General features: G+C 38.8%; 1 protein-coding gene across 1 annotated transcript in view; it reads left to right on the plus strand.

Moving 5' to 3' along the window:
* The first annotated feature begins 16,679 nt into the window (after nucleotides 1–16,679).
* Nucleotides 16,680–19,037, plus strand: part of LOC124710937 (U3 small nucleolar RNA-associated protein 18 homolog) — a 70,623-nt gene continuing 68,265 nt past the window's right edge. Inside the window, exon 1 of the mRNA XM_047240964.1 lies at nucleotides 16,680–16,703. Within this exon, the coding sequence (XP_047096920.1) occupies nucleotides 16,695–16,703 (9 nt within the window). The 5' untranslated portion in view covers nucleotides 16,680–16,694. The remainder of the gene's footprint in view (nucleotides 16,704–19,037) is intronic.

Consider the following 19,037-nt stretch of genomic DNA (forward strand, 5'->3'; position numbering starts at 1 on the left):
TATATAAATGCAGTTCTGTTTAGGATGCTTTTACCCTTACTATATCATGCAATATACTGTTGAAAAATACTGTGACAGCTTGTAATATGTATGGCAGTAAATCATATTGTCCACACAAACTAAGTTAACGCTTGACTCTGTGGCATATGGGACCAACTGTAGAGGCATTTGCCATTTGTGGTTGCCTCAGTCAGCCACCATTCCAAGTGTCAACTTTGTTTACATGGACCATCCAAGTTTCGGTTTCCCATGGTGTTTCTAAATGGCTTAAGATGTATTTTAGTGGTTTCTTAAAAAAAAAAAAAAGCTACAGCTGATGTCATACCTACACCTTTCTGCATCATCCTTGATAATCTTAATCTACCCACTGCCTCTTCTTTCATTATCTTGCAATTGGAAACAATGTTCAGTGAGTAGACTTGTTGGGCGCATTATTGTACCCACTGCTGTTTGTTATTTTTATACATGTAAATAAATTTTGTGTGGCTCAGTAATACGATGGATAAGTGTCAGACTACAAATCCATAGGTCCTGGGACATTTTCGGTCACTTATTGCTTTTTTTCACCTTTGATACTGAATTGCGTATGTGCCCAATGCTGAGTGGCACCTTGGTTCCAGAACTGTTACCTAGTGAAGCACTTTGGCATCCAAAATTAAGTTTTGTCATGAAGACAGGCTTATCTTTTTTAGATGTTCCACCGTATTTTGTGAAAACAATGACTTTGCAGTTTTAGTGCTTAGAGGAAAAATGTATTTAATATGGAAAAGTGTGTTAAATTTGGTGTGAATGTAAACATTAGGTTACTTCACAGGTCAGTCTATTACCACAACCTTCATTTGACATTTAAATTCATTGACTCTGACTCACAACCAATTATTGCCTTCTAACCTATCCTAGACCTCAGGCTACACAACAGATCAGTCGGATTCCAAAACCAAGTTTTCAGGGGGTGCAACATCACAATTGAGCCCAGATATATTTTTTATGCTTGTATAATAGTTCCATCTACTATATATAACCTTTAAATTGGGTGGTAAATTATATTTTGAGGGTGTAAAATAATTTTAATTTTGTGTATATTTATTCATGTTTTAAGAAATTCAGATTCAAACAAGACAATTCAAGGATAATTTTTTCTTTTATTAGCACCAAAGTTGCAATGTCAGTAGTCCGTAAACTCATACCAATAATTGTATTCATTAGTTAGTGTTTCTTGAAAAACACTGTGCATTAGTAGCCTTCCCTTAGATGATTTTATATTATAAAGAAACTGTTGATTATTTCAGGTGACGTCTTTGTTCACTGATTCTACATACGTACATACATACATAAATACTCGGTGTGTGGCAGAGGGTACCATGTACACCACAGTCACACATGTCATTAATGTTCCACTTCACATACAATGCTGATAAAAATGCATGCAAATGGAACAAAGGAAAGGACTGTCTGTATGCCTCCTTACAAGCCCTAATTTCTGTAATCTATTCTTTGCAGTTGTTATGTGAGATGTTAGTTGGAGCCAGTAGAATCATTCTGCAGTCAACTGCAAATCCCTGTTTAAACTTTCTCAACATTGTGTTGCAAAAAGAATGCAATCTTCCCTCCAGGGATTCTCGTTTGAGTTCACGAAACATCTCCATAACACATATGTGTTGATCAGACCTGTCAGTAACAAATATAGCAGCAAACTTCTGAATTGCTTCAGTGCCTTCCTTTAACTGACACCTGATGGGGATCCCAAACATTCAAGACTTGGTCATTCCCAAAACTTTCCTAGTAAGCCGAAGTTAACCATTCACCTTTCCTGCTACTGTCCTTATATTGTCATTACTTTTCATACAACTTTGCAATGTTAAGCATAGATATTTAATCGGCATGACTGTGCACCCCACTGACACTGTATTCAAACATAGTAGGATTGTTTATGCTGTCCGTCTGCACTACCTTAACTTTTTCTACATTTATAGCAAGCACCCATAAAAAATCTTGACCAACTCATCCTGTAACCTTCTACGATCTTTACCTGCATACTATGGTGTTATCAGCACACACACACACACCAAGTGCTGCTGCCTCTATCCATCAGTATCAAGTATCACTTTGAATTTCATGTAATGTAATGATCTGTGCATCTGTTCAGTTAATGAATAATCAAACTTAACTTTTCTGAATTATTGGAACAGGGAGAGGGACATCAGAAAACCTACATGATTGGGGCTACTCACACATTGATCACACAGCAAATAATATGACTATTTTGAAGTTTATATTCTAGGACAATTGGGAGATCTGTATTTACAATTTCACTGGACATTAAACAACCATTGTGATACCGACTACTAATTACATTTCTATATATACCTTAATGACGATCCACTCACTGTAGTGGAGTCATATCAGTTCCTAGGACTGGTTTTCGACGCTCGATTGACTTGACTCCCTCATCTTCGTCAGCTTAAGCAGAAGTGCTGGCAGCACCTCAATGCCCTCAGTTGCCTGAGCTACACCAATAGGGGTGCAGATAGCTGTACGCTGCTGTAGCTCTACAAAGCTCTTGTCCAATCCCGAATTGACTATGGGAGTGTGGTTTATGGTTCAGCAGCACCTTCAACATTGCATTTACTCGACCCTGTGCACCACTGTGGGGTTCGATTAGTGACAGGAGCTTTTAGGACGAGTCCGGTGACCAGTGTACTGGAGGAGGCTGGTGTCCCTCCACTGCAGATCAGACGTGCGCAACTGCTCACCAGTTACACAGCACGCGTTCGTAGTTCCCCTGAGCATCCGAATTACCGTCTCCTTTTCCCGCCCGCGGCAGTCCATCTCACACATCGGCAGCACAGATTTGGGCTAACGATTGCTGTTCGCATGCGGTCCCTTCTCTCTGAGCTGGAGTCCTTCCCTTTACCATCTCTACTTGTGGTCCATTCATGTATGCCTCCATGGTGTACGCCTCGGCCACAGCTTTATCTGGACCTTTTGCATGGCGCCAAGGACTCCATTAATGCCGCCACACTCTGAAGTGGTTTACACCAAGGGTTCAATGGCTGATGGTCTCGTAGGCTTCACATATGTTCATGGAAGACTTGAGCAGCACTCCTTGCCAGTTGACTGCAGAGTTTTCACTGCAGAGCTGGTGGCCATATCACGTGCTCCCACAGGGTTTTCCGGTTTTGGGAGACAGAATGACATAACAGCACGCACAACAAACTGCATGTCATTAAGGAGATTATGAATGTGTGGAAGTCTTCCATGCACACATCCTGCATTGGACATTCATGGCTAATTCATGGTTACCTACTTTGTCTCGAGGACTCACCTCAGTGTCACTGTGGCTCCCAAATGACAGTCATCCACCTTTTGCCGGACTGCCCACTTTTAGCCGCTCTTCCTTTCTTTCCGTTTTATGTTATATGTTTCGTCCGTTTTATTCTCACACTTGTGGCATTGTTTTATTATGTGTAGATAACCTTTTCATTGTTTTGGTTTATTTGACTTGTTAATGTGTGTAACATTTGTGAATAGCAAGTTAAAATTACCTGCTTTTGGGACACTGGGAGGTACGCTGATGCCAGATCAAATCAGTGTTGCAGACTAACAATGGGACCAGTTTGCCAGCCAACCTGGCCATCATATCTAAGTAGTTTTCCGCATTCACTTCACTAATGATGTCACTTTTGACCTTGTGATATGCGCTAGATGTTGGCAGGTAAGGTACACGGATTCCTCCCCAGTGGTGAGCTTGGCAGCAGCTTTAAAATGCCTATGAGGGTGGTAACTCCATCAACGCGGACTTGGAGAAGTACTATACCATTCCCAACCTAGAATTCGCTGGATAAAGAGCACCGTAATGGGTAGCTGGAGTTGCAGAGGTTCGTGTGTTTTGTTTATATGTATTGTTTATTTTCTTTGGGTCGTGTCTTGCTCTCCATATGTATTGTGAAGATGCTGAGTATATTGAAGATCACAATCTTGTACAGAGAGTTGTTTTTATGGGGCAGCCGAAACTATGCAGGTCCATTTTGAAAAATCAAGAAACTGCAGAACTGTTGCTTAATCTACAGGTTTTTCTTGTGTACAAGACCAGTTCTGGAACACTTAAGTTCCATCGTCTGGTGTAAAAAGATAGTCACTTAATCATCTAATGTTACCTCACTCCAATGTTGTAATGGAACCAAATGTTCCATGTCAAAAGGCTGAAAGGGACAAAAATTCCGTAACAATTATTGGCCCATGCTGTGTAATGGGGAACATAAACAGAAAAACTCATTTCCCTTTGCTGCACGACCTGGAACACAAACTGAAAACTATGTTTGTGTTCTTGGTCATGCAGAACAGGGAAACGGTTGTCATGGAAATTTTTGTGCCTTTTTCCCTTTTGACACGGAACCTTTGATTCCATGACAACATTGGGTTGGTGATAACTTCAGGTGATCAAGTGATTTTGTTTTATTTATTTGTTGTTGTTGTGGTCTTCAGTCCTGAGACTGGTTTGATGCAGCTCTCCATGCTACTCTATCCTGTGCAAGCTTCTTCATCTCCCAGTACGTACTGCAGCCTACATCCTTATGAATCTGCTTAGTGTATTCATCTCTTGGTCTCCCTCTACGATTTTTACCCTCCACTCTGCCCTCCAATACTAAATTGTTGATCCCTTGATGCCTCAGAACATGTCCTACCAACCGATCCCCTCTTCTAGTCAAGTTGTGCCACAAACTCCTCTTCTCCTCCATTCTATTCAATACCTCCTCATTAGTTATGTGATCTATCCATCTAATCTTCTTTATTTATTTATTTTACTATAAATAATGGAACTTCAAGTGTTCAAAAACCGGTCATGTACAAAATAAAAGATTGTGGATTAAGCAACTGTTATACAGTTCCTTCATTTTTCAAAATCACCATATTGTCATTCTGCTTTGGCCAGACACATCACTCTTGGCATTGTTTGCATTAAATGGAAGTTGTGACAGACTGGACTGTTTTGTAGGTTAGGTTGTATGTGAAAGTTTGGCTTTAAATTGTTGAAATCAAAGAAATGAAGTGACAGTCTTTGTTGTAGGAAAGTTATTGTAGAATGTAATGGTTTTGGATTCTCTCTCTCTCTCTCTCTCTCTCTCTCTCTCTCTCTCTCTCTCTCTCTCTCTGGTGTCCTTACATGGTGCCAACTGGACAACCAGCCAGCATCATGTAAGAGCACAGGCAAGTATGTTTTCTGTGTGTATTTTTTACTCTCTTGCTTGTCAAAGGGTTATAATTTTTTTTTTATATATTGTTTTTTTGTCCGACAACTCAGCACTTATACTTTACTGAGAGTGGTCCCTTTTTAATCAAACATAGTGACAATCTTTTTTTTTATTATTATGATATCGATAATATTACTTTAGAACTATCTAATCACAACTGAATAAAAAAATTTTCTTGTCATACATGTTTCACCTGTTATTATTTCTAAGGCATCCTTGGTGTTTAAATTACTGTGCTTTACATTTTGGACATTTTATATTGAGGTTATTTATGCTTCTGCCACTTTTTGCTGGTGTGTGCTGTAGTGATAGTATAATTTCTACTTACAAATTTCATAGACGCTGGTCTGCTTGTGTTGTTTTTCTTCTTCTGCTTTCGGCCGTAAGAGATTTCTTTTTCACAGCACCAGGGAATGACCGTTTGTTTACTTGATATGTTTTGGATGGTGTTGCTAACTGTTGAATGTGTCTTAGTGACACCAGTGATCTGCGTGCCCTTTTTTTTATATTGGTGATCTATCCCTATGTCTGTGTGTGTGTGTGTGTGTGTGTGTGTGTGTGTGTGTGTGTGTGTGTGTGTGTGTGTTTCCATTTATCACATGGGATTTTTGTGCTGTGGCTTTCTGGATGTGATACTTTTTATAACATCAATATACAATGTCCAAAAGTAAAGCAAAATTGTTTAAACACACATATGTTCTGTACATAGATATAAATGTAGATATATGTCAGGCCACTGAAGATACCTTGCAATTAATAAAGACAAAATGTGTATGGCAAGAGAAAAATGTTTTGTCCAGTTGTGATTAGATGGTTGTAAAACAGTAATTATCAACATAATATTACATGCATTTGTGAATGACAGGACAAGAAATAATTAACAATGTTTGTTTTATTATTATTGCTTATATTGGGCATTAGACCAATGGCCTTGTCGCAGTGGTAACACCAGCTCCCGTCAGATCACCCACCACTGTTCGGCTTGGCTAGTACTTGGACGGGTCACTGTCTGGGTCTGCCGAGTGCTGTTGGCCAGCGGGGTGCACTCAGCCCTTGTGAGGCCAATTGAAGGGCTACTTGATTGAGAAGTGGTGGCACCGGTCATGAAAACTGACAACGGTCAGGAGAGTGGTGTGTTGACCACGTGCCCATTCACATCTGGTGGTGCCTAAGGGCATAGAATGACTTGGCATCCAGTCAGTACTGTTGGGCCTTCAAGGCCTGTTCGGACAGTGTTTGTTTGTTTTTATATTGGACATTAGTTATGGTATATTCATCCCTTTTATGAAAACTCCTGTCATCCTACTGTGGTCTGGTATTTCAAGTTTTTAATATTTTTGAAGGTATTAATGAAAAGGACATCTATGCCCAGAACCCCGTACTCACATGAAGGTACCATTAGTTCGTTGATTTTGGTTTAGCTAACTTTTTGTGTTGTCCATTGTTCGTTTCTTGAGGCTTGAATGTAAAACATGTTAATGACATCATAAGATTAATGGTGCAGTACCAAATTTTTTCACTAATGCCACTTTTCTTGAGTCTTGCTTCCCTATCTATTCCACTTCCAACATGGCAAAAATCACATACCTCTAAAAATATCTCTTGTCTGTGTTTAAAGTTTAAACGCCTCTGCAGTCCTCACCATTATTAAATTTTGTTTTTGTTCGTGTTCATATTATCGTCATTAGCTATCATACTTTCCATTTGATTAAGCACCTGTCTCAATTTTTGTTCACTTTCGAAGACTAATCCTGTTGTCAGCAGAACATATTATACAGTTCTTCTTTACTCCCTTCTCAAATGCCCCTCCTTTTTGTAAAAGCAAACTGATCCTTCCTATTCTACTTCAATTTCCTCTTCCATTCTCTTGATAATGTACTCTTGAGTGTTTTTGGCACATGCAGTACAAGTCTTTGCCTGATGCCCATCAGAGTTTTGCTGTATTTCATAAATACTTGGGCATTTGTTCCCTTCAAATTTGTACCCAAACATTTTGAAACACAGAAATTTCTGTTGTATCTCCTTATTTTTGGTTAGCCTAATTTCTTCTGTGAGCAGCTGTAAAGTTTGTCCAAGTACTGTTTCCATCTTCCCACTTTATTTTTTTTCCTCTAATACCTAGTAATCTTTTTCATCTCTGAGCACTGTGTTCCTTGTTCTACACTCCCTCTTAGGGATTATTTTTTCGACTGCATGCAGCATGTATGATACCACGTTTCAATTTTTTTAAATCTACAACCCAGTCATTCTTTCTAGGTTTTTCTACGTCCATGGACAATTTTGTTCTGAGTGGATGATGATGTAGTGTTTCACTTCCAACATTTTTGCCTTTTCTTTATTGCCACCAAGCAAGGTGCTGCAGTGGTTAGCACACTGGACTCGCATACAGAACGACAATGGTTCAAACCCATGATCAGCCATCCTGACTTCGATTTTCCATGATCTCCCTAAATCACTTCAGGTAAATGTGAGGACGGTTCCTTTGAAAGGGCACAGCCGTCTCTTGACCTGGTTGACACAGGCATTTACTATAAAAATCTCAATAACACTGCTTTTCATTGCTATATCCCACAAAATGAATTGTGGTAACCTCACAATACTATTATGCACAGTTACAGAAGTGGAAAAATTTTATAATTTACAACAATCTTAAGAGAACATTTAATGAGCGGAGGAGGATTCAGATGATCGAGGCCAACAGGGAAGCTGCTTAAAATAGTGAGAAGAATAGTGACACTAAAACTGCCTAACTGGTTTCTCATGGAAAAGCTTACAATAGTATCAGCCTCTGACATGTGTACCAAGTTACAACACCATATGTAGGATGGGAAGTCTTTGAGCATGTTAGAAACAGTTTGAATTTCTCTCAGTATAAGTTAAAGAGCAATACTGAATCAATTGCAATAATTTATATGTGAACTGGTATAACAAATAATGAGTCTTGGAGTGATTAAGATGCCTTGAAAAACTAGTAGCAAGTGTGTAGATGGCAATCTGTGGAACAAATACTGATGCAGGCTAGCTGTGTGGTGAGGTGTTCATAGCCACCTTCCTGATCTACATCTTTGTTCAGATAATTGTAAATTCATCTTTGCTGATGACACTACACTACTTGTTGATAATTTAGTAGAAAAACTTGAGGTTTCAGCTAGTAAGGTTGTAGGGGTATTGTGAACTGGTTTAACATAAATGATCTTTCTATTAATTACAGTAATAGCAAAATATACCCATTTTCACATAACCTTGGAAGATAAAGAAATGCGAGAAAAACTAGGTGATCTGCAGGTAACTTGGATGGGTAGTTCAAAAAACCTGGGTATACGTACTGATAGCAAACTAAACTGATCAAACCACATCTTGGATTTGTGTAAAAGACTGAATCCTGCAACTTAAATACATTGTCTGCTGTTATAGGAATATGACGCCATTATGGCATATGGAATCATATTTTGAGAAAGTCAGCCACTTTTTTGGAAAGTGCTATGCACACAGGAAAAAGCCATGGGAATCATGAGTGGAATCCACCCGAGCCACATGCAAAAATCTTTTTAAGAAACTCAAAATCTTCATGTCCACTCAACAGTGTATGTTCTCTCTGATGTGTTTCATAAAGGGAGATGTTTAGCAAACTCAAGTGGCAGACTCTGCAAGAGAGGCAGTCTGCATCGCGATGTAGCTTGCTGTCCAGGTTACAAGATGGTGCATTTCTGGATGAGGTATCGAGTATATTGCTTCCCCCTACTCATATCTCCCGAAGAGATCACAAATGTAAAATTAGAGAGATTCGAGCACGCACGGAGGCTTTCCGGCAGTCGTTCTTCCCGTGAACCATACGTGACTGGAACAAGAAAGGGAGGTAATGACAGTGGCACGTAAAGTGCCCTCCGCCGCACACCGTTTGGTGGCTTGCGGAGTATAAATGTAGGTGTAGATGGCAATACAGAAACATAAGAAAGAAACAAACAAATCACTAATCTAAGAACCGTTAATAATTGCAAACAAACATCACTAATATAACAAAGTTTAAGGATTACAAACAAACATTAAGCCTATTAATATAATCTATCGACACTGGAGTTGCGAGCAGGAAGTTGTTGGGGCTCCCATTATAGGCTCTTCTGGAGCACTCCTCAACAATGTGGCTGATGGTCTGATTTTCTCTGCAGTCACACTGAGGGGATGGTATTTTACCCCATTTATACAAGGAGTAAGCACATCTGCCATGACGAGTTCGAATTCTATTTAGAGTGGACCACATTTTGCATGGTAGGTCAAAACCAGATGGCTTTTGTGTGATGTAAGGCATGTTATGATTTTGCCATGCGTTACATTTTTCAGACCATGCGTTTGTGATACTGAAACCTTCTTGTACACAGGTCCTTGCTGTTCTTGTTGGCAGGTTCCTAGATCGAAGCCTATTAGTGTTTGCAGCCTCAGTGTCTTGGTGGATTGTTAGGCTTCGATTTCCCATGATGTTTTTGTATTCACGTACAAGGGCGTCAATACGTCGCAGGTGTGGCGGCAGGATGTGGCTTAATATTGGGTGCCATTTCGTTGGAGTGGATTTGATTACTCCAGAAATCATCCTTAGAGTTTTATGCAACTGGACATCCACCTTTTTTACATGTGGGCTGTTTAGTCGAATTGGAGCACAGTATTCGGCAGCCGAGAATACAATTGCTAAAGCAGAGGTGCGGAGAGTGGAGTCCGTTGCTCCTCAGGTAGTACCACAGACCTTTTGAATAATGTTGTTTGTTGTCTAATTTTTCAGCAGTCTTTTTTAGGTGATCTTTAAAAGATAGTATTCTGTCCAGGTCATGCCCAAGTACTTCGGAGTTTTATTGTGCCTGAGAATGGTGTTTTCAAATGAAATGTTGAGTTCCTTTTCAGTGAATTTGTTGTTGAGATGGAAGCAACTAACCTCTGTTTTGGAAGCATTTGGTTGAAGTCTCCACTTACGGAAATATTCGGGCATTGTCTTCAGTTCTTTCGTTAGGCTGTCCTCAGATGCTTCAATTGTGCTACATCTTGTAGCGAGGGCCCAATCATCAGCATACCCGAACTTTCTTGGTTGTGTTTCCGGCAGGTCTGCAATATAGAGGCTGAATAGCAATGGTGCGAACACTGATCCTTGTGGTAAGCCATTCTTTAGTTTTTTGATGGAGCTGTGGTCAGTGCTCATACTTATTTGGAACACCCTATCATTGAGCGTGCTGTCTATTGATCATGCTATAGATTTGCAAGGAATTACTCGGAGAATTTTGTACATGATGCCTTCTCTCCACAGAGTGTCGTAAGCTGCTGAGAGGTCAATGAAGGCCACTGATGTTATCAATTTTCTCTGGAATCCCGCCTCATTGTAAGTAGTAAGTGACAACACCTGGTCAGTACAACTTCTTCTTGGCCGAAAGCCTGCCTGTTCAACTCGGATAACCCTGAGCAATTCTGGGCTAATTCTGTTATATATAAGCCTCTCTAGTAATTTGTAAATTACAGACAGCAGGGCAATTGGTCTGTAGCTTTTTGGGTTGTCAGCTGGCTTCCCAGGCTTTAGAATAGCTATTACCTTAGAGCGTTTGAGTTCTTGTTTGCATATTGTCAGTTGGCATGATGTTTGTGAAAAATCAAGCCAGTCATACTTTTGTATACTTGCCACAGTTTACTATGAATTCAGGGTGAACGTTGTCGAAACCTGGTGCCTTTGTTGGTTTGACAACTTTCAGAGCTTTTTCTATTGTCTTCGCTAGAGAAAGGGTGAGAATGTTCAGTTTCTGTGGCTTCATTTTTTAAGATTTTGAGTTCTCACTTCACTTGGATTGCATGTGTTTTATCCTTTCGTGTCCTAGACGTGTTAACTAGATGTGCAGCTATGGCATTTGGTCTTACAGCTGCTTTTTGTCATTGTGCTGGTGAGCTGCTCCCTAGTTTTCTCAGCAGTAACCATGCTTGCCTGCTAGATGTTTGGAAATTGAGGCTTTCTACTGTTTCCATCCATTTTTGTCTTCTGGCAACATCCAAGCTGTGAAGCAGTTCATCTGCTATTTCCTGATCTCTGGATTCAAGGGAACTCTGGTATAGTTCCTCGCTGGTTTGGGACCATTCAGGGCTGTATTCTTTGCGGTACCCTCATGGTATGTGCGTCTTGGCCATGCTTATCATGGCACCAACAAATCTTTGGTAATTTTTCCTAGTAGATGGTATCCATCCCAAACATTTGTCCAGACCTGTGGAGAACCCAGTCGAATTGGCTTTTTTAAAATTCCATCGTGGGTGAGGAATAGAGGTAATTAGGGGAATTTGAGTTCTTAGCTCTATTATGATTGTACGGTGTTGACTGTGCGGAAAGTCAGGCAGGACTCCACGCGAGGCCATGAGAGGTTGGTCTCTGTTGTTGGACGAGACGAAACACAGGTCAGGGTTGTATTCCTGTCTCCGGGCAGCTGATCTAAATGTAAATCGATCCTAGCATCGAATACATGGTATAAGTATTTGTCTTCTGTCCATATTGCTAATGCTTCTCTGTTTGCATCATTGTCTTTATACTTCCATTGTTCATGATTATTGAAATCCCAATGTATACAGCAGGATGTGATCGAGTTTGAAGAACGCGGCCTGGCCAAGATGTAGCAGGTGGCTTATAAATATTGGAGACAGTAATGATTCCGATTTTTGTGACAACATTATGAATGTCTTTGTTGGTGGATGTAGAAATTAGGAAAGCGTTTTCAATATCTTGTTTGACATATGTGGCTACTCCATATTGACATATGTAGCTACTCCATAAGACCTGTGATAGGTCGCTCCCAACAGCTCATAGCCGGGTATTTTTCCCCTTTTATTTAGTTTTTGCACTGTATCACAATGGGTTTCCTGTACAGCAACCAAGTCAATGTTGTCATTTTTTTAATAGTTTTGATAGAAACTGTCACTTAGCATAGCTTATGTCTTCCATGTGTATGTGACAAATTTGAACTGCAGGTCCGAGTTTCCTGGTCAGAAGGACCTGAGAAGGGCCATTTGGTCTGTCTGGTGACATAAATTTTTCTGAAAGTGTCTTATAGTCAGGATATCCTCAGATTATCTGACTGCCAGTATGTGCTAGTTCATTTAGCATTACCCAAGCTGCGTGTGTAGTGTTATACTACAGATGCGAACTAACTTTACACCCCTTCATAAAGTGAAAAAGCCTCTTTTCAAACCTAATAATATGTATCAGTGTCATGATACTAGAAGAAAAAAACAATATTCAGTATGAGCATGAAAATTTGCATATGATACGGAAGGGGGTCCACTTAGTGGTTGTAAAATTTTTAGTGCACTCCTTTCACAGATCAAGAGTTTAGTAGATAACAAATTTTTAAGAAACGTCTTATCAGAGTTCCTATTGCAAGCACCATTTTACGCTACAGAAGAGTTCTGATCCACCATGAGTAGTACCGATGTACCTGTAACTCCCAGATACATTCCCAGACCTTCATGTGTGATCGTGTCTATTTACTATTGTAAATGTATTTCTGTGTGATATATTTTCTGTAAAATTTATTTTTATGTAATAGAACCTAAGTTGGATTCTTAACTATGAAAATAGTACTACTTGCATAATACCGTAACAGATTTGTAGAACTGATATGTTCCATATCCTATGATATGTTCACAACAAGGATCACCAGGACATGAAACTAAGAAATAAAATAAATAAATGCGCAACAGTCGGAAATATGTTCTCTGTGACTTAGAGCGTATGATAATGTCTGTTAATTTGGTACTTGATGTTCTGCATTGCATAAGGGGTAGTGACTTAAGAAAGAAGGAAAGAAATCCCCGCTACTCATGCCACATTAATTTTATTCTGCCTGTTGCACATGAATAGTATTGTTAGTTTTTGCATCGCCTGTTGGTATGCTAAAACTGTGCCAGTAGTTCAAAACAGCTAGCAGATACATTTTATAAAAATGAAAACAGCTATTTATGAGACAGTTCTAATAATAACAAAGAAAATATCACTGCATAAAATGCAGAGCTCTTTATAGAATAGGAGTCCTATTAGTGAATCTATATAATGTATGCATTAGAGAATATTTGTGTTGTAAAATACATTAACGTTTCTTACTGCATGTTCAGGAGTGGAGACCTTCCTTTTTTTGCCTGCTTTCAAACTTTTAATCGTCAGATTTTATCTTTGTTGTCTACGTGACGGATGTGTGGGGGTTCTCAAGAATATTCATGAACAGAACAGTAGTTCTGCAATAGTTCTGTGGATATTCATTGTGTTACATCTTTTGAAGCTGAGTAAGACCTCTTACCTTTTCTAATCACTGGAAATTGATATCTTCTCAGATAACGTGGGAAATGCACTGTGCCAGACTGCTGGGCTTTTCAGTACTATGGCTTTTGATATCTGTTTTACCAATTTTTGTAGTGGTTCAGCAATTGAGTGGTGAGAATGTACCTCAGTTAAGCTCTGTGAAGGAACTTTCAAATACAAAAATAAAAATGTGACCATTTGTCTTGCTAGTGTCTACTTGGTACTTGGTCCATGTGATTCTGATTAAGATTTTTTATTAGTCATTCAGCATTGGTACACACAGACTTTGGCAATACACATATTAATTTTACAGAATTATATTTTTACATTGTTATGCTCAACTTGGGCATTCCTAAAAATTATTTTAATGAATACAGTGAATTAGCTAACAAGAACTGTGCAACTTTTTCTTAAATGATTTGATTGGCATATCGTGCTTAGGCAGTTTTTTACACTGTATATTTGATTGCCATGTACACATAGTTGTTATTAGTTTTTGCTAATCTGGTTAATGATAACTATTATAACTATCGAGAATATAAAAATTGATTACTGTCAAAATCTTATACTTTATGAACAGAGATTTCCAATGAGTTTTACGATTACTCTTGCCATTACTTTGATTGCCATCTTCTGAATCGCAAGAACCTTTTTTTTTTTTCCTTCCTACCATACTTGTCCATAGTCTTCCTTAAAATAGGTTGAGAAAAAAAAGCAAAATAAGCTGTCACCACATATGCAGAAGTGACACAGGACATCAACCTCTGTAGCAAATATATTTCTCTTTTCAACCATTTGCATTAAACCATGATGGTGCAGTTTCTTTCACCAAATTTATACTGTTGACAGCATCTTCAAATACATGGTTTACAGTCAGAAAAGTGTCATCTGCATAGACAAACATCTTTACATCGTTATTTAGCAGTATATCGTTTACTTGTGCAAGGAATAGAAGAGGTCTTAATTTAGATCTGCCTGGCACTCTGTGTTGAAACTCTAGTGTGTTTGATAGCTGACTTCCTGAACTCACCACCTGCTTTCTTTTATCGAGGTGTAATTTCATTGGTTTTAAATCTTTTCCAAAAATTCCATATTACTCAAGTTTAGAGTGCAAAACAGTGGTCATCACAGTCGAACACTTTACTCAGACCACAGAAGGTTACTGTATGTGAAAAATGGTCCTCGAATGTTAATGAAATGTCTCTCACTAAGAGTTCTATGGGATACATGATCTTTCCTTTCTGTAACCAAACTCTGATATGCTATTGAACTGAATTGGATTTATTTGCCTGCAGACAACTATTGTGTTGTATAAGGCATTGCCATTTGCTAGATAATTATACAGTTGATTAAACAAATTATACAAAAGATAGATACATATTTCTACAGATGGTTATACAAATGATTATACAAAAGGTTAACATAGATACTGTTATATAAACATTGCGTATCTTGTACTCATCCATAATTAGTTACACCGTTTACACACACAAATTTTGTTGTATGTCATACGTTATAATTTTGTTGGATCACACTCACAACTTTGTTAGTTCACAATAATGTTCATTTTTCATTATACAAAAGAACATAATATTTTTCATTATACAAAAGAGTATCATATTTTTCATTGTATGTAAGAGCATCAGATTTTGTTGTTATGTCTGAATTCACTTGAACTATAGAATGCTTTCTCTTTCAGCCGTGTGTCTGCCACCATTTTAAATTTATTTTCATGCAACTCCCTGGTGCCATGTGATATAATGTTAAAAAAATGTTTTGCCAGCATATACAAAATTATTTTGGGCTTTACTCAAATGCCTCCAAAGAATGTCATAATTTCCTGTTTCTGGTTTCATATGAGTGCACATCTGACCTGCTTTGATACATGTGGGCATTCTGTTTGCCTTGCATAAATGCTTTGAGTATGTATAAACCGGGGATTGTAAGTTTCTGTGCTCAATAAAGCACTGTCTGCAAGAAGTTAATTTGCTCAAACCAAACATACATCTAATGGCTTTCTTCTATCAGAGGAATACATCTTTTTACCCAGCAGAGTTTCCCCAAAGAATTCCATAATGCTTACCGACCAAGGTGGCATGGTAGTTGGCACACTGGACTTCCATACCGGAGGATTTAAGTTTTCTGCGAGTCCCCAAAACTGTTCCATGCAGAGGGCATTACGAGCTACCTTCCCCATCCTTTTGTAATGCAAGCTTGTGCTACAGTTCTAATTACCTCGACGTCAGAGGTTCATTAAACTGTAACCTTCCTTCATTTTTTGTGAGAAACTTAATGTCTTACTGAATAGTAGGTATTCATACATTTGATGATGCATGATGCTTTCAAAGACTTTGGCTAATGCTGGGACTAGTGAAATTGATCCATAGTTTACAGAGCCAGATTTGTTACCTTTCTTAAATATTGGTCTCACATCCAAGTGTTTGAGGGGATTATGGCAAACACTTTCTGTGAGACGTGAGTTTATAGAATATGTCTGCAAGATTCTAGCCAACTAATATTTAATCCATTGATAATATCAAAATTATGTTCTTAGGATTTTCAGAGAGGCTTTGTGAAACAAGGATTTTCAGAGGTGTTCTGCAATACAATTTTGCTACTGAAGGCTTCATACATTGAATGTTTTGAAAAAGTCTACTTATCTGTGGATTTGTACTTTTACTGATTTTGTAGGTGGTGTAATTCCTTAACTCCTTTGTATAGTCCCATCTTTGATTGTATTTTTTGGACCTTGCTTAACTATTCTGGTGAAATTAAGCCACATTTGCTTCTTTTTGTAGCATTTTGTACTGTGGTGGTCATTGTTGTTACAGTTACATGAATGTCACTGATCTCCGTGTGTGTATTGGCATCCTTGAAGAGCTTGGATATAGGTTTTGCTGACAAATATATATTTTTATCATGGGTAGTTTTCTGAATTATCGGTTGTAGGTAATTTTGAGAGAGCTTTTAGAACAGGTTGAGGTGGAGTTTCGTCTAATCCCAGATTTATAAAAATGAAATTATTCACTGTTTTAGGAGATGCGGAAAAGATTCTCCTACTATTATGGCTTTACTAAGGGTCATAAATACTAGTGAAATGCAGTGTCCTCTAAATTTTTCAGTTACTTCTGCAACTTATGCTAGTGGTGAGTAAGCAGATTAAGCTATAACTTTCTACCTATCCTTGATAATGACCTTGCCTAAACAATTTTTCATCAAAACTCAGTGTGTAGTACCATTTATGAAGGATTCTTCATTAGTACTATAAATATGCCTCCTTCTGGCCCCATGCAGCATGTCTTCTCAGTGAACACTGCGATTTTCCCCAAAAATCTCATCACTATCGATTTTTGTTTTGAATCAACATTTAGTACTAAGTATTGTGTGAACCCAGTTACACTGTGAAGAGCTTCAAACTTTTGTGAATGCTTCTACATTTGATAACTACTTCATTAACAGTTGCATACCAATGCTGTATGTTGTACTGGCCAACGCCAATGGGAGGGGTCAGTGACTGACCCCACAACCATCACACATTCTCTATCTAGGATAAATCACATTACTTATGTATTTCCATAATTTTGGCAGATTAGAAATGTTGATTATTATTACTGGGAAAGGGTTTCTGGGACATTTTTAGTAAAAAATAAATAGTTTTTTTACATTTATTTGTATTAATTTCACAATACTTTACAATATGAACTACTTCTTCTTTCTTGGTGTGTGCAGAGCAGATATACTTCCTGCAAGAAGTGCAAGCCTTCCTGTACTTATGGTCTTTGATTCTGGCGCACAAGTAACAGCGTCATTCTTTTGGCAGATTATGCACAGGTGCACGTGTTACTTTCTGTCGCGGCTCCGTAACGTTGTTTCCTCTGCTCACAGTACCTTGATTTTGATTACACTCATACCCAGAAGTTTATAATGTCGTAGTGTATTTTGAGTGTAGGCCTACAGCATTTTGAGCGCGTCTTTTCGTGTTGAGGTCACAAAGTTCATGAACAAAATCTTTCAAGTACTTCTTTCTTCCAGAACTCTTTGTCGAGTAATTCTTTGTCCATTCCTTGTGTGTATCTTGAAATACAACATATGAATTGTATGCTGCAATGTCGCAACATATGAATTGTATGCTGCAATGTCAATCAAGTTGAAAAACACCGCCATTGGCCATCAACCCGTTGCTTGACGGCAGCTGTACGTTCTTACACACTTATCGAATGTATCCGCTCCTGACTTTGTACAATTGTAGAATAGGATTATGTCTGGCTTCTCTTACATCACATTCATATCATGATGTTGGGTTGACAGTACTGTAACAACCTTTCCTTTCTTAGGCACGTAACTGACTAAAGTCCGCCCCCGGTAGCTGAGTGGTCAGCGCGACAGATTGTCAATCCAAAGGACCCGGGTTTGATTCCCGGCTGGGTCGGAGATTTTCTCCGCTCAGGAACTGGGTGTTGTGTTGTCCTAATCATCATCATTTCATTCCCATCGACGCGCAAGTCGCCGAAGTGGCGTCAAATCGAAAGACTTACACTAGGCGAGCAGTCTACCCGACGGGAGGCCCTCGTCACACGACATATCATTTCATTTCAACTGACTAAAGTGGCATCATCACTAAAGGCAAATCGGATTGTTCCCGGTGTAGCTTTTTTTAGAGAAACGTCACTTTGAATAGTACCAACTGTAGTTATTTTCTCTTTAAAAAGATCAGAAGCGAGTGGAACGGTAGTGAACTTTCTGTCCATGGTAACATTTCATCCAGATTGTTTCAAGTTAGACATTTCAGTCAATCTTCTAACTATTTTAGGGCCACTGTTGTGGTTCATCTTATTAGCGTGCTTTCCAGCGTAGGGATCCGCAACAAAGCAGTATTTCATATCTGAATCACATAACAGGTTCACGTCTATTCCATATTTTCCTGGTTTTGTTGGAATATATAGCCTGAATGGGCATCGCCCATGGAAGGCCACAATTTCTTCATCCACTGTGACTGACTCACTAGGATTATAAAACTCAGGAAATTTACTATCATGTTTCATATATCCCTGATAGGAGCAAATTTGTCGGTCTGTTTTCTAGCTACTCGAGTTAGAGCATCATCAAAACGCAAGCACTTCAGTAAGAGCCTCAGTCTATACTCCGAAAATGAAGCTTGGTGCATCAGAAAGTTTTGTTTACTAAATATACGAGGGCTATCCACAAAGTACATTACGTTTTCGTTTGTGTCCGTTAGGGCCGGGGCTAGCGCGGCCATCTTGGTGTCATGGTATTCCGCTGCTCAGTCGGCATCCTGCCGTGCTAGTGAGAGGTTCGTGCTGTACTCCGTTGAGTTACTGTGAAAGTTTGAAATGTCGGCATTAATTGAAAATGCCGCGAAGTGTGAAGTGCCTGCTGTAATAAGGTTTCTGACTGCAAAAAACTGTACACCGATAGAAATCTATCGGCAGCTTTGTGAAGTGTATGGTGACAACATAATC

Source organism: Schistocerca piceifrons, chromosome 1, assembly GCF_021461385.2.
Source record: "Schistocerca piceifrons isolate TAMUIC-IGC-003096 chromosome 1, iqSchPice1.1, whole genome shotgun sequence".
Taxonomy (NCBI): Eukaryota; Metazoa; Arthropoda; class Insecta; order Orthoptera; family Acrididae; genus Schistocerca; species Schistocerca piceifrons.